The 15431-nt window shown below is 42.4% G+C and overlaps 1 protein-coding gene across 1 annotated transcript; it reads right to left on the bottom strand.

Annotated features, from left to right (window-relative positions):
- Window positions 1-3607: 3607 nt before the first annotated feature.
- LOC121514241 (circadian-associated transcriptional repressor-like) lies at window positions 3608-10739 on the bottom strand. Its single transcript, XM_041794356.1, has 6 exons — window positions 10558-10739; window positions 8489-8841; window positions 8260-8335; window positions 7818-7896; window positions 6698-6881; window positions 3608-6566 (listed from the first exon to the last, which is right to left on the bottom strand). Exons 2-6 carry the CDS (start codon window positions 8837-8839, stop codon window positions 5964-5966), a joined length of 1293 nt encoding a protein of 430 aa, XP_041650290.1. The 5' UTR covers window positions 8840-8841; window positions 10558-10739; the 3' UTR covers window positions 3608-5963.
- Between the last annotated feature and the right edge of the window lie 4692 nt (window positions 10740-15431).

Below are 15431 nucleotides of genomic sequence, written 5' to 3'. Positions count from 1 at the left end.
GAACCTCAGTGTGGAGTACACGTGCATCTACTACAACCATGTCATCCTCTCAGAATGTAAGATTTTATTCTATTTACCGTGCATAACCCCTGATTTTCTTTACACACCTCTTTCTCTGTCTTCTGTATATTTTATCTGGTGATTCCCTCCCAACCACTCTACTTGAATAATTGAGCATTCGTGTAAGATGGCGTCATCACGGCGAGCAGACTCCCCGAGAACACATCCAGGCCAAAAGAAACAGAGGAGGAGGATTATTTGCCTGTAGCCCGGCTCTGCCCCAAATATCACACACACAATGTCACGAGATACACGTGCGCCCTTGAAAAAGTAGTCCCGGTACCTGTCTTTACCGTGTCCCCCTGTTGGTGACATCACAGTGATGGGGGCCACAGATGGTTGGCAGAGAAGCATCCTAAAACCCCAAACACACCGAGGCCTGTCGTCCTCACCATCACTGTGAGATCCAGCAAGGCGGAAATGAGTTCAAAGGAGCTCAGATTTCCATAGCAGGGGCTGTCCACTGTGTAATTTTAATGAGCATCCAGGCTGTTTTGGGACTAGACAGCACTGAAACCCCCCGAGGACTTGGGGTGAGTAAGAGCAAGTGAGCCTGTGTGTGTGTGGGTGTGTGGGTGTGTGTGTGTAGTTGTAAAGTCACAGCATGACTTCCCCCTTGCGTGAGTTTTTCTGGAGTGCACTGAATGAATAATGGGGGAGGGGAGTTTAGAATAAGTGAATAAGCACCTCATTGTGTCATTCCCTTCGTTATGCTCATGGAACAAGCCGCTGAGATGGACAGATTCCCTTAAATCATTAACTTGTTAAAACCAATAAGGGGATGTGAGCGCACAATTAAAAGCTACACAACGAGGGATCAGAGGGGCACTAAGTTCATTATGTGCAATCCTATTGATGCACGGACACACGTGCTCAAATAATCCAACACAAGCATGTGGGGTACTCAGAGAAGTGAAAACAACACAGCACATTTATGATGCAATAACAGCGATCAAATGCTCTCGACCTAATGCAGAGATTGTGGTTTATATCTTACCTAGGGCTGTCAAACAGCTAAAATTTTCTATTGTGATTAACCACATCCTTTTTAGGTCCTTTTTTTAAAAAAATCCATTATTTTGCATTTAAAACGGCATCATTTTGGATTCTTCCTCTGTTTTGACGCAGACCTGCTTTTATAGTAGATGAAAGACTATAGCATGAACTTTACAATGTAAAACGAACTTGTTATGGATTAAAAAAGTGATAATGGGACAGTAAAAAGGTAAATGTTTGATAACACAAGGTGCAGATGACTTCTGACTTGACAACTGAGCTGTCAGTGATGTTTTTAGAGTGAAATGGGACATTAAAAGACAGTGGTGGACTTATTTTACATGCAGGGGCACATGGAGACAATGCAGTGGCTTGACCAAAGTGCTGAAATAGGCTGTAAATCATGTGATTAATCACGATTTAAAAAAAGTTAATGCTCTAACTGTGGATCTTAGTTGATCGCAGTTATTCCCATTAATCTTGACAGTCCTGATCTTAATAAAAATTAAGCTTGCTGTTTGTGTTCAGCCCTTTTAAGCCTTATAACTCAAATGATAGAAAATTCTAATTTTTTCGAAATGAAATGATTTTTTAACCTCCTACAGAAATCCCGTTTGATACATTAGGTGTTTTTGGCAACTGATAATCCACTGGAGGGCATTTTTATCATTTATCTGATTTTATTCAAATGGTTTTTTTCATAGTAATTTATTGATCAAGTTGATTAGATGGAGACCTTAGAAAAGTGTGTATCAAATAGGTTATAGTTGGCTTTAAAGGGTTAATGTAGTGTGGGCATAAAACTTTAAAACAAATCTAGAGAAGAAAAAAGGAAAAATGAGCAGAGATGTGAAAAGAAGTGGTGAAAATGACAAATATTGCCTGTGCTCCCCAAAAATTGAGTGATGTCAGTCCTCCTCTCACTGCCCTCCACACATCCTCTTCCTGTCCTCTTCCTCTCGCCCCTCGTTTCCAGCCTTTAGAGGAGGAAGAGGGGGAGGAGGGAGACGGAGGGCAAGGGCTCTTCTGCTTAAAACTGCATGGATACAAGGGGGGGCTGTGAGAGGGGGAGGCGGGGCGGTCTCTGTTGTTGTAACGTAGCACAGTCAGTGTGTCAGAGACAGGCCCATCACAAAATCAGCCAGTCAGTGTGTCAGAGCGTGAGGCAGGGAGGGGCACACACACGCATGTGGGCATCGGTGTTTATGACTTTGAGTATGTTTGTGTGCTTGTGTGAGAGCGTACGTGAGGCATGGCTGACTTCATCCCGTCTGAGAAGGGAGACATCAAACCACACCCTCTTAAAATTTGCCAATCTCGTGCCCACTCGCACGCAGAATCCATGGATGTGCTGCTGAAGAGCAGAGAAAATGGGTGACGCTTCAGCATGTGCAAGTATTATGGTGAAATGTTAGATAACTGACTTAATTTATACAGTCAGAGCAGAAACAAATTATTTTGTTCGAAATCTGCCCTGTTTTACTAAATAAGTAATAATCTAGTCTATTTAGAATCAGTTCTAGTGACATTAAAATTCCTGTTAAAACGACTGATTTGTTTTCATTACTCTAGAACCAAAATCATTCACTTTTACTGGAGGCAGTGAAATTTTGGAGCTATTGATTTTACAGTGACACACTTATTAAACAGTGGCTGATAAATCAACTCAGTGTGTAATCTTTACATAATCTTATCACATATAAGTCACAGCTTTGTGTGAACAGCTTTCCCTAATGACTTGCAATGTACTGCACAGAGTGAGGTCCAAGTACAATGTATTACAATGTGTTACATAATATTACAATTAACCCTCTGTTGATTGTTTCACTGAGCAACCATCTGGGTTTCTGTTTGGTGATTATATTGCAGATATAAAATTATATCCTCTCTTTTGTTTGGTAAAGAACATATATAATGTGCGCTACAGGTCAGTTTGAACATTTAATGGGCTTTAAGAGGAGAACAGGACATTCTGGTTAGTGATTAGCAAGGTAAGCGTCTCACTCTCACCCTTTCCTTTTTTTTAGAGGGGCTGAAAGCCTGCTGAGGTGCAGAGATTAGACTTAAACCCCAGTTTTACGGTTCTTAACTATGCTATGACTGCATCACAGACAGCCATGCAGGGTTTCTCTCTTCTCTGAGGATTTGACTCATTTTGATCTTATGAAAATAAACAACCACCCCACAAGAACACAAATATAATCTACAGTAATGTTTGTTCTCTATAGAAGCAGCTGGTTGGAGGATCAGCTGGCCCCCCCACTACTGCCAGTCAGATTACCGAGGTTGTAGACTCACACCCTGCCGCCCCTCCTTCTACCCCCCACCCACGCACGCACACTTCAAAATGTACAGTCTCTAAATCTGCACCCCATCGAGTCTCACATCTGTTCAGTGAGAGCTGTTTTCCAAAATGCAAGTCTTGCTTACATCACTGTGAAATTACAACAAAAATAAAGTAAAATATCAGTTTGTTTTTAAAAAAAGTAAACTGTAAAGAAATTTTAAAAAGGCCCACATTTCAGCTTTCAAAAAATGTCATTTATTAAAAGATTTTTTTTCCTTTTCACCATTATTGAAAAAGTAGCCAGAAGAGTAATATTATGTAAAGATGAGTGGAGAGAAAGACAGAGTTTAGTTTAGAAAGAAAAGATACTAACAGGAGCGAGGGAGATGAAGGAGAGAGGGCAAGGGCAGACAAATGCTGCAGAATGAGGGAGGAGGGGGGAGAAGAAGGAGGGGGACTACAGTCAGCTTTTACAGTTTAAGAAGAAAAAGGCAGCTAAAAAAAAACAAGACATATTATTTATGACCAATCAGCAGTGGCCACTGCAGTAGAAAACATACATGAAAAAAAGGACACAAACAATGAAAAATAAGTGCAATTGGTTTCTCTGTCATACCACAACCGTTAAAAACAGGAGGAGGTGGAGGACACCCCCAGCGTCTGATCGAGAGTCAGTGTCTGGCTCCTCGAGCCATCACGTTTAAGGACGGGGACGGGGTGAGACTGTCTGACTCTGGGTCTGCGACTAAGGGTTTGTTTGCTCCTTACTCCGCAAACATAGGCAGTAACATGGAGGCTGCCAGTGGCTCTGTGTTCACATGTGGTGCTTTTCTTTTTTAAAAAAAGAAGTCTGGTACAAGGATTCCCCTCCTCTCTACTAAATAGTGTATGAAGCACTCATACCAATTTAAAAATATCTTTGTCTAAGTATTTACAATACTTTTTGCAATAAAGATAATTCCAATCACATCGCTGAAACCCCCTACTACATTTAGAAGATTGTGATTCCCGAGAGAGCCTCCTATTAAACATCTAAACAGAACTGGAATTAGAATAACAATAGCAGCAGTAGAGGGTGGTGCAAATAAAGATTTCCTCCCTTACATTAATATTTTCTCTGTTTTTATTTTCAAGTTTTTAAGAGCACCATCTATAAGTGCAGATCACGCTGTTCCTCTGTTGAGCCAAAGGAAGGCTACACTTCAATACTACACGACAAATAGTCGCCAATGCTGTACATGTAGGCAGTTTGGATTAACTGAATCAACATCTGAATTGTAGAGCGGTAGATAGAAAGTTGATGATATTGTGGATTTGTGTCAAAGCAGGATGAAAATGACTACATGTAGGCTTTCATGACTGAATGTGTGTACTGGTTTTGTGAAATCATAGCAAAACAATCAAAACACAGTATGAATGCACTGAAAGAACCAAATGCTTTTGTGAACACATCCTATTATTTGGTTAAAAGGCACAATAGTCCCAATATTCCAATCATAAGATTTCACTTCCTTTCTATTGTTTTTTTCCTCATGATAGCAAAAAACCCACAAACTGTCAACAGCATCTTCCCAATCTCCTCAAACAGGTCGTAGGCCATACTATGCAAGTGCACAGGAGGCGATATTCAGCTGCCCAATAAATAAATACAAACAATAAATAAATGCAGTGTCCGATCTACACACGAATAAATTAACTGTTGAAGTCACATGTCTTTGAGTGGTCCTTGTGTTTTTTTTTCTTCCTGGAATTTCACGTTAGTGATCACCTGTCAGTTTTTTAGAGCATCAGGCAGACAGTTTGGAGATATCTGATTGTGATGATGCCGCTCCTCTCCATGCCCGAACAGTTCTTGGATTACATTCGTGAGTAGATGACATCATTTTTTCCCACAGTTTCCAATGACTCCATCACACCACACTAACAGTAAAATGCTGCGTTCTGTACACTGTATTTCTCACGTCACAAGCTACGAGATTTTTCAGTGACCTCAAATTTCCTCTTCAAGCCAGATACTTCAAGTCTATCTACAAGTGAATATGAGGTCTTGCATGTCTCCTGACAAGAAACAAAATCAGCTTACACTACTTGAATCCCGCCTACTGCAACCTCTTCACAATAAAACTCTGAAACATCAATCTGAACAGTCATTTTCTAGTTTCAGATCAAGCATGTGTCCCTTGAGTTGGATGCCCACCAAAACAGTCATTTCAAAATATATTGATTGCTTTCAAGCTGAGGAGAAACCTTTATTTGCTCCTCAGACTTCTTCATAATTTCCCTCTGATTGATCATTACCCAAGAAGCTGTAAACAACCTTCAGCTTCAGGTATTCTCTTCTAATCCACTCGTACACAACTGCTTTTGTGCAAAGGCTATTATGTAATTTTGACATCTGAATCTTTCACATACTAAGACCTGTTATTTTAAATACCTGTTGTAATTGTATTATTAATTTAGAGTTGTGTATGATCCATCATTTTAACATCTTGAACCTACAATCCTTTGTTCCTTCCTCTCTTAAACACATCTTTAATCGCAGGCTCTCAGCCTCTTACAGCAGCGCATAGCTCAGTGGTGTAACAAAGCATTGCTGCCAGATCTTTACTCCATCAGTGCATCAGGTCTCTAAGGGCGTGGAGCACACACTGGGCAAAGGCTTGAGTGTGACACTTTGACCTTGACAGATCTCGAAGGTCTCACTCTCACGCTGTTGTCCAGCAACAGGCTGGCTTTGGCACCGGGTCGGCTTCTTCAGATTTTTTGGGTGCTTGTGGGGTGTTGTAGAAGAGACAGAGCTGTCCTGCATGGCTGGGCTGCCCCTCCTTTTGGGCTGAGGGGTGGCAGTGGCAGGCTGGTTTTCTTTGTTACCTGCCACTGCTGGGCCCTCATGCGAGGAGCAGGCATTTCGTGGGGACAAGATGGGGGCAATGTGAACCCAAGTCAGGCTAGGCTCAGAGCCCTGACCTGCTTTGTATTTCGATCGCTTGCCTGGCTCCTCGCTGTCACCGTCCTTTCCCTTTGTGTCCTCGTTTAGCTGGCTGTTACCAGCCACATCTGCTAGATTTTGGTTTGCATCAGAGGCCAGTGATGGAGAAGGAGTGCCATCCCTTTCATCAAGACTGTGCTTCACCCTCTTAATTTCTGCATTTACACGTGGGCACTTGAGAGGCACAGGGGAAGGTGTAGGGGAGTCTGTGCCTGTCCAGCTGAGTCTGCGCTTCTGGAAAATGAACAGGAGAGGAATTTGCAGGTGAAAATGGAGCTTGTTTTACAATTGCAAAGGGGAAGGGGGGTTGGTTGTTTGTGTCTGCACAAGTATGCTCTCACTCTGAGGAATGCACACTCTCTCACCTTAACAGGAATATGTGACTGATCCCTGTGCTTGTGTGGTGGGGTGGAGCTGGTAGTGTCTTGGAGGGAGCGAGCGGGGGAAGTGGCAACGCTGGAGGCTGCAGACACAGGCTGAGTGGAGATTTGAGGAAACCAGAGCTTCAACATCATCTCCACCTGGAGCAGGGTGTTCAGGTATTTTTCCCTATGAAAGGTAGAAAGTAAAGATTTACAGTGAGGCAATGAGGACATGTGTTTATGTTACCACATGTGAAAACATCTGGACATTTATGGTCCAGCATATGGATCTATGTACAGTTCCTTCTCATGTAGGGATGCATGTGATGTGCTGGCTGAACAGTTAAATTCAGATCCCTTAGTATTTGCCACCAGAATTACAAGTCAGTTAAACTAGTTATTAACAATTTTTCTCAGTTTAGCCCCAGATCCTGGTCAAATGCAGCCACTGTAGCTGTTTTTAATTCCTCCTGCCGTGTTGCCACAATATGCTCTTTAATCTATACAACAGCTTACTGCTTTAGCATCAATTGCATCTCACAGGAACGGCAGGGTTTAGCACTATTTCGATCTTAAAATTGGGAATAAAGTTTTCCAGAAACTGTCAGGTTATTGTTACATATATCTTAAGTATTGAGTGACAATATTCAACTCCAAAATGTGAAAATTAACCTGCAAAGAGCACTGAAGGCCAGAAGTGGTAGCACTGCTAAAGTGGGCCACATTCTGCAAACCAACATTGTGCTGTTATGACTTCTTTTGCATTGCAGTGTGAAGTTGGTTTACAGAATATATTCATTTGACTTCAGCTTATCATTATTATATTTTGAGTTTAATCGGATGGTAAAATTTTACACCTAGGAACATCACTATCCTGAAGATTTGTTTGTCTGCACCACAGGCAAATGATGTAACTCTACCTGCCCTGGGGACTGTTAAATAAAACATTGAGCAAGAGATGAGGCTTGAAATAGAAGACTTGGCCTATAGGTTCTACTGATTATAACTACAGTCGTTTACAAGCTGAAATTTATCAACAATGTTGTGCCTACCAGTCTGGCAAATGAAAGATTGCTACAACAAACTAGAGGGGAATGGTAAGACAATGTGGCTGACTTCTTACCCGCTATTAGGTCTCTGTAAAACCCCCACGATCCTTTGGATTCGATCCATTGCAACACTCTGCTGGAAACTACTCAAACCTGTCAATCAAAAACATAATCCCTCAGTCAGTATTTGCACTCTCACACTTCATAGACATGGAAACACATGCATGCATATGTAGACCTGCTCTGGCTCTCTTTATCTCACATACACACACCACCATACAGTGATATCAGTGGACTCTTTAGAGCAGATGAGTCAGCCAGAAGACTGTTGCTTCACACACACTGCACTTTCAACTACATCAATAGGCTGCATCAATACACACTGCTACACACATATACAGAGAAGAAGTCTGATTCAAAGACCACCCATGCCACATAAACCAGTGTTCAGCATATAAAACTTTAGCTGCCAGTCTACATGTGCTTATGAGGAAGCAGTGACGCAAGGATGCATACCACGGTCGAAGCGGCCCCTCTTCAGTCCATTCAGCAGCTCCAGCAGGGGCCTGACAAAACCCTGCAGCTCAGCACACTGAGAGAGGAAAGGAGAAGAAGATCGATTACTACAGAGTTTGGGTTTGGCACTGCTGTCTGAATCAGTCTACTGAGCCGCCTTCTGCAGCGCACACATTGCCCTGTCATCCTTCATATCATCACTCTTTTCTCTGGGCCCTTGGTTTGTTACCTTTTGAGCAAATAGCAGGTCCCCCTCTGATTTCTGGATCTGGTTTGAGTGATCCGTCTCTTCAAGGCTGATGCGAGCTGACTTGCCACCGCGGTTGCTCTCCAACAACTCCTCTTCTTCCTCTTTATCTGTGAAGCCATCACAAGTCCACTGGGACCCAGGACTGTCCGATCCTCTGTCCTCACTAGCTGATGCCCCACCCACACCACCAATGATGACAGAGGAAGAGCCGTCTGTTAGGAAGACGTCTGTGTCGTCCTCTGCCTGCTCCGAGTCGCTGAACAAGAGGCTGTCGCTGGAGCTCAGGGAATCAAAGGAGGGCTGGGAGGAAGTGCTGCCCTGGGACTGCATTTCTGTGGAGGAAGCAGTGGAGGGTTATTATGACAATTATTTATACTAGGGAAAGAAAAAAAGCAGCATGTATAAAGTAGTAACAAGAGTGAGAGACAGAGCAGACAGGATGTGAAAGGCAATAAAACAAATTCCCCCAAAAAGAACTACTTTCCAATTACCAATACTCTATTTTTTGTTATCTCTCTCCCAAAAATAATAACCCCAATTACTCAAAATGGTGGGTATACTGGTGCCCTAGTTAAGCATGGTGCAGAGTGGGACTGGGGGTTGGCAGTAGGCACACAATGGTAGTGCATGTCTGGCTCCCATTGAGGAGATTGGGAGACTGGAGAGGAGAGTAAAACGTGAGGGGGATGGGAGCATGTAGAGTAGTGAAATCAGTATAGGCAGTCTCTCTCTCTATCCCACTGCCTCCGGTGCTCTCTCTAGCCCCTCCCCTCTGTCTCGGGCTTGCTCTCCATCCCCCCTTGGATCCACACACACACACACACACACACACACAAACGTCTCTCTTTCCTGTACGGCTGCCTTTCTGTATGCCTCTCATCTCTCTCTGCTCTCCTTCAGCTCATCCTGTTTGCTACGCACACAAACCCAGTGCTCCTCTTCCTTACACCATTCCTCCTCTTCCTACTCCTCTTTCTCCTCCTCTCTTACTCACACTTTGCATTCTCTATCTCCTGCCATGTGCCTTCTCTGTCTTCTTCCCTTTCTTTCTGTAATCTCTGAGTAACTGCCAGTCTCTGATCCCAGCAACACACAGCAAAAAAATGACATGAGTTGCAGGAATACACTTCCACATTAAAACAAACCAACACTTTTATCATCACAAGAAATAAACCCCACTGACAAAGGAGGGGGATGCTGATTTCTTTCTCTGTGCAAACATTAATAAAATTAGGCAATCACAGAGTTCAACAATTTCTCACAATATCTTGATTTTAGGAAACTAGGACCTTTGAGCAAGCCAATTTTCAGCTTTTAAAACAGCCAACATGCTGAGCCGTTCACGTTTTACTGAGTCTGGTGACTTGGCTTTCCATCAGGCAAGTTCTTTCCCAAAACTAAAAGTCACGTTGTTTACATGCACCTGCATTAGTCAACTGAAAACACGCAGAGCAAGAACACAATGATCCAACTGGTCCATTAGTCCAATATCTTCAAAGACCAGTGTGATTAAGTTCCCAGGCTGTGCATGGTGCATGAGATGGGAATGGAGGTGGGATGGAAGGATATGGAGGTAGAGGGGAGGTGATGGTGCATGTGTGGGTACAGTCTGGTCAGATACGCGTGGATCATGAGGCTGCATCTCAGGTGCATCCTGCCCGTCTGTGTCAGCCCACCACTATGCCCACAAGAGGAACTGAAACACGCGTTTACATAATGTTCTGCTCATTTGTAAGAAAGTTGCTTCGATTTAAATGCCTGAAATAATCCAGAAACAGCGTCGACAAAGTATAATAAATGTATATTTGGAATAATAGTATTAAACGTACAGTTGTTTTAGTGTAACTATAATGGCTTCGAGATAATGCATTTTATTTTATGAGTATTTACTCAGACAACTCGCTTTGAGAATATATCGTCCTGGCTTGTACAACAATTTTTACCGGGAGAACAAACAGGATAGCGGGGCAGGAAATTCCTTTAGGTTAGCTTGCCAACTTACAGAAACGTTAGCCGTTGAATGAAAAAGACCGTTGGAAAAAACTCACCTTTCAGTGATGCGAGATAAAAGCAGCCGCTGCCTGAAACAATCGTTAACGGCTCTATCTCCTACTTTGATACTACAGATCCGTCAATACACGGTCCGTGGCTGGAGCAGCATCGGGACGGCCAGCCTCAGCTCTCTTCACACACACACACCGCCCGGCCGTTCATCGGTTTGTGTCTTTGCTAGCTCTTTCTCTCGGCAGTTTGCGAGCGTCAACATGTGCGCGGATCCACGTGCCCACGTTTTGCGCGATTTCTATTGGCTGTCACCCCGGCATCTTCGTACGCTATTGGCTGACTCATCCAGCCAGTGATTGCTTTACTCGCCGTTGATTGGACGGCGTTTCGAGCACTCACAGTCCGGCCCACTCATGTGTCACCCGTGTGCACGGTGTCGGGCAGGGCTGCTCTACTACAGCGAGCGGGTGTAAACACACGCACGAATCGGGCATGTATGCACTACGGTGCTGGCCCGAGAGATGCACAATATGTTCTGTGCATCTGATGTACACTGTCTTAATGGTCCCGCCCCCTCACACTCACTCCCAAAACACAGAGGCACGCGCACACAGAACGCGCCAGAATATCACATACCTTATGCAACTCAGCACGCCAGACGTACTGATATGGGTTTAATTAGAAAACTGCTCTGAAAACACCAGCAAAACATACATGACATTTTAGTCCCACAGAAAAAGGACCCAAAAGGAGAAGAATTCACAGAGAAATATAAAATGCTGCCGTTTAAAACGAGGTACCATTGTAGTATACCAAACCAATCCTCATATTCATGTTTCACAAAAAAGAATCAAATGCACTTGATGTTGAACTAGGCTTCATTTGGGGACCAAGGGAAAATGCTCTGATATTTAGACTGAGCATTGCCACACTACATACAGTCCATTGTCATATCACTGTGAATTTTATGCATTTAGTCTGTCGCCAGGCAACATCAGTATCCTATGTTTGATTCAATGACACACTCACATTTTTAACAAAGCCACTATACGTCTCCATGGTTCCCTCCTCCTTACTTCAGCCATCGTCAATCAAAGTCCTATGCCTTCTGAAGGAGCCTTCAGGAGGAAAATATTAATTGTTAAGATGTTACAGGAAACTGGCTGCAAATATTAGGTTTAATGCCCATTTTCCAACATGCTTTTTAAAACTGCTATATCTTGGGTTTGATAACTGTCACTGTCAGTGTTTCCCTATGATGTTGTTTGTTTCTTGCAGATTTAGTTCAAATTCTGTGGGGTGCATGCTTTTTGCTTTAGTAGCCCTGTTTGTTTAACTGACAAACCTGCTCTGCTGCTCAGATAGTAAGTGACACAAACATCCATTCACATTGTCATCTTTGACAAAAATTTTCGTCATTCCCGAGGGCATACACCCATTAAAATAAAGCTAAAGACACAAAAAAGTAAAAATATATATTTTTCATATAAAACAATCGATAAAAAATGCTTTTTTTAATTCTAAAATGTGCTCAATTGTTTGAAATCAATCACCAGTAAATCAATAATGACTTCTCTGGGTTTGATTACAATGCAGCAAGTTAGTGTCAAGATCTTTGATTTATGGTCAGGTTGCAGCTTCCCCCTTTTCTAGGTTACTACATAGTGAACTCAGTAACCCCAACGTGAAACATGCGGTGTAGCATACCACAATGTATAGACCACACACACACACACATCATGGGTCCCGTTCTCATCTTATAGATTGGAATTTCCTCTCCTCGTAAGTCTTTAATTGCAGGTCCATTATTATAAAAGCTTTACTGGTATTTTTAGTTGTGAAATGCCAGGTTCTAGCATGAAGAGCTTTGGATGCCTCTAAGCACCTTGCATGTTGCAGCAAAAGGATGAAGGGACAGCCCATCCCCCCCACTGAACATACAACATACATTTGAACCCACTGACCCCTCTCCCCAGCTTACATACAACAGGCTGTGTCCTCATTGATCCACGATACCTTACTTTGGGCATTGTCAGTATGTACAAACACCTAGTAACCTTAACGTCAGGTGAGCAAACCAACCCCATTTATTGTCAAAACACAATAATGGTTGACCTGTGGTAATAGTAAACCAGGGGAGAGGTCATGCTCTGTATACCTTGCAAGGGCCAGGTCTACAGAAAAAAAAGCTCTCCAACCCCCCGCAGCATTCCTCTGCTGCACATGAACCCGGTGAACCTCTTCTGAGTTCATGGGTGCTGAAGACCACCCCCATCATTTCCATCTCTCCATCTCCCTTCCCCCTATGTTCCCATCCCCCAGCTGTTTTTTTTTCGTCTTCTTCTCACCATGCTCCCTTTTATTGACAAGCTTGAGAATTCAATAACTTATTAAGCTAAAATCTATAAGTGTAGAGCACCAATGTGGTCCTTAAAATAGAAAAACAGCCTGCTAGTGTAGGGTTATTTAAGGTAGGGATAGAGTTAAGGACATCTGGATTATATATGTATGAGTAATGTATTTGCTTCAAAGTAACAGCATTGTGTGAATTATTTCACAGCTGAGCCATGTGTCCTAAAGTGACATACGGGCTTGTTTGAATCCTCTGGTTCACATAAGGAGAGCCAGCATATATATTTAGTCCTATAGACAACATGTTGATGCTGCTGTCATGAAGTTTATCTTGTTGCCGTGGTCATTGTGAAAGCATGTAGGAGTTCCTGTAAGGCCAAAAGTAGGTGTGGTGGGAGCGAGACACCACAACAGAAACCTGACCCACCTGAGGGAAAACAGAGGCCTAAAGGGAGACTAAACTGTTAACTGTCTCCACTCTCATTGCAAAGTCCGAGTAGCCTTCCTCACGTTTCACCTGGAAACCAGGACAGCTGGGCAACAATTGGTGCTGCTGTGTCCTCTCTGCAGTGCACCTGTCTGCCTGCTTCACCCTCCTCTGAAGTGGAGGAATTTTACATAACTGTGATAATACAGCTAACCCATTTGACTAGGGAACAGAGATCTTTATACTTTCCCTTTTATTTAGATTGTTACATGTCCATCATCCTTTTAAAGAAGAGCAGAAAACAGACCTACAAACTGTTTTTTTGAAAACTGACTTTAAAGCAGCCCAGTACTTTTAGAACAATAACAGTTTTATCTCTCTTCCTGTCGGTCACACGCTGATCCTTTGAAGACAGTCAGTTTGATTCTGCGTTGGCACTGGTGGATCACACTGATAACTGCTGCTGTCTCACGTTTACTCATATTACAAGTGTTATAAAACAACGCAATGGAAGCTAACGTGCTACAAGCAATGAGCTTTTACGTCTGTTCAATGCTAGAAAGCTCGTCCTGCCGAGGCTGCAGCAGCGCTTCCGTCAGCGGAGCTGGGACATGTGTTCATCACTATAAACAGAGCCATATTCACATGTCGGAGAGATTCTCCGCTGCTAGATTTGTGAATGAAGTCAGCTGACACGCCTCCTGCGAGGACGCGTCCAGTAGTGTGTGGAGATATTGTAACCACACCCCCTGAATGGGACCCCGGGCGACCAATGAGAGCGCGGCAGGAGCTATTGCTGTTGCATAATTTGGCTGTAGCGCTTCACGTTTGAGCGAGCCAGTACACATTGTAAAAGATGGAAAGCTGAGAGTCAGACAGAAGAGGGGAGAACAAATACAAGCGACTTTGGTGCCCCGAAATCCGAGCTCATGTGAGACATAATCATCACCAATTAAAAAGTTACAGCAAATATCCACTTACTATTCGTTTATTGACAGTAATACAGTATTTATTGCCCTGTACTTTGAGTACAAAAATAGAATTTTAAAAGATTTTTTAGCAAATATGAATACAGAAAATGATGTAGATAATAACACTGAAGTTTATCACAAGGGAAAATCTTTTTTAGATTATTTCCTTTTGTGAAACAAAGGAAAGTCAGTAGTTATATGACAGTCAATATCACACATGTAAAATTCAAGGAATTTCTTCATTAAGATAATAAAAGAAGACAGTCATAATCATTTATAGGCTTATAAATTGTTTTACAGTGGCTAATATTTCAACCTGTCTGTTTTAGAAATCTCATCTGAAGTTGTCATAGTCCAGCAGGAGTGATATAATAGTTCCTGTTCTATACAAACTTTTTTAGTATTCCTTGACTACACACGTGATGTTGCCTTGATCTGGGGAGTCTAAGATGAATTCCCTTTGAGGTATCAACAAGACCCCTTTTTAATCTACACTCCTGTTATTAAGTTACTAAATAACTATGCATTGCATCCAAACTTTGATAGGTGATGTAATGGGTGTGCATTTTGCAGTCCAAGTGCAGGGATGAACTCACGTGAGTGTTACATCAAATGATTCAGGCTTTATATGTAGCTGTGAATCAATATTTCCAATAAAAGTAAACACCATCTTTCCGGTATTTTCTGCCAATGGAGTTGTTAAAGGACTGTGACTGTTATACAATGTTGAAGGAAGAAATTACACAATTCAACTTATGTTTTAGAGTACATATTCCTGTTGAAGGAATAAGCCAAAATAAGTTGTATGGCTAGAGCTCCCCCTTGTGTTAAAAATTAGAACAAGCCAAAACATTTATGTGTACATTATGTTCAGTTTATGTAACCTTTTACATGGAGGCATGCTGAAAATCTGCTATCAACCATCTTTTAAAAACAATTCAAGGTTATCTTTTTGGACTACAGAAATATTTAACATTTTACATCCTAGGCTGATGCTATCTTAGGTATTTAAAATGAATCCAAGAATTTATAGCAGAAAGACCAAACACTGCATCACAGTTTGGGAATAGTGAGCCATGCATTGCTCTCTCTTCACGTGTCCCAGTCAGCCATAACGGTGTGACAGTGAGGCAGCATGAAAGTTCTAGGAAGCTGAAACTGAACAACT

This window comes from Cheilinus undulatus, linkage group 8 (assembly GCF_018320785.1).
Source record: "Cheilinus undulatus linkage group 8, ASM1832078v1, whole genome shotgun sequence".
Taxonomy (NCBI): Eukaryota; Metazoa; Chordata; class Actinopteri; order Labriformes; family Labridae; genus Cheilinus; species Cheilinus undulatus.
Note: the sequence above shows the minus strand (reverse complement) of the source record. Positions and strands in the feature narration are given on the sequence as shown.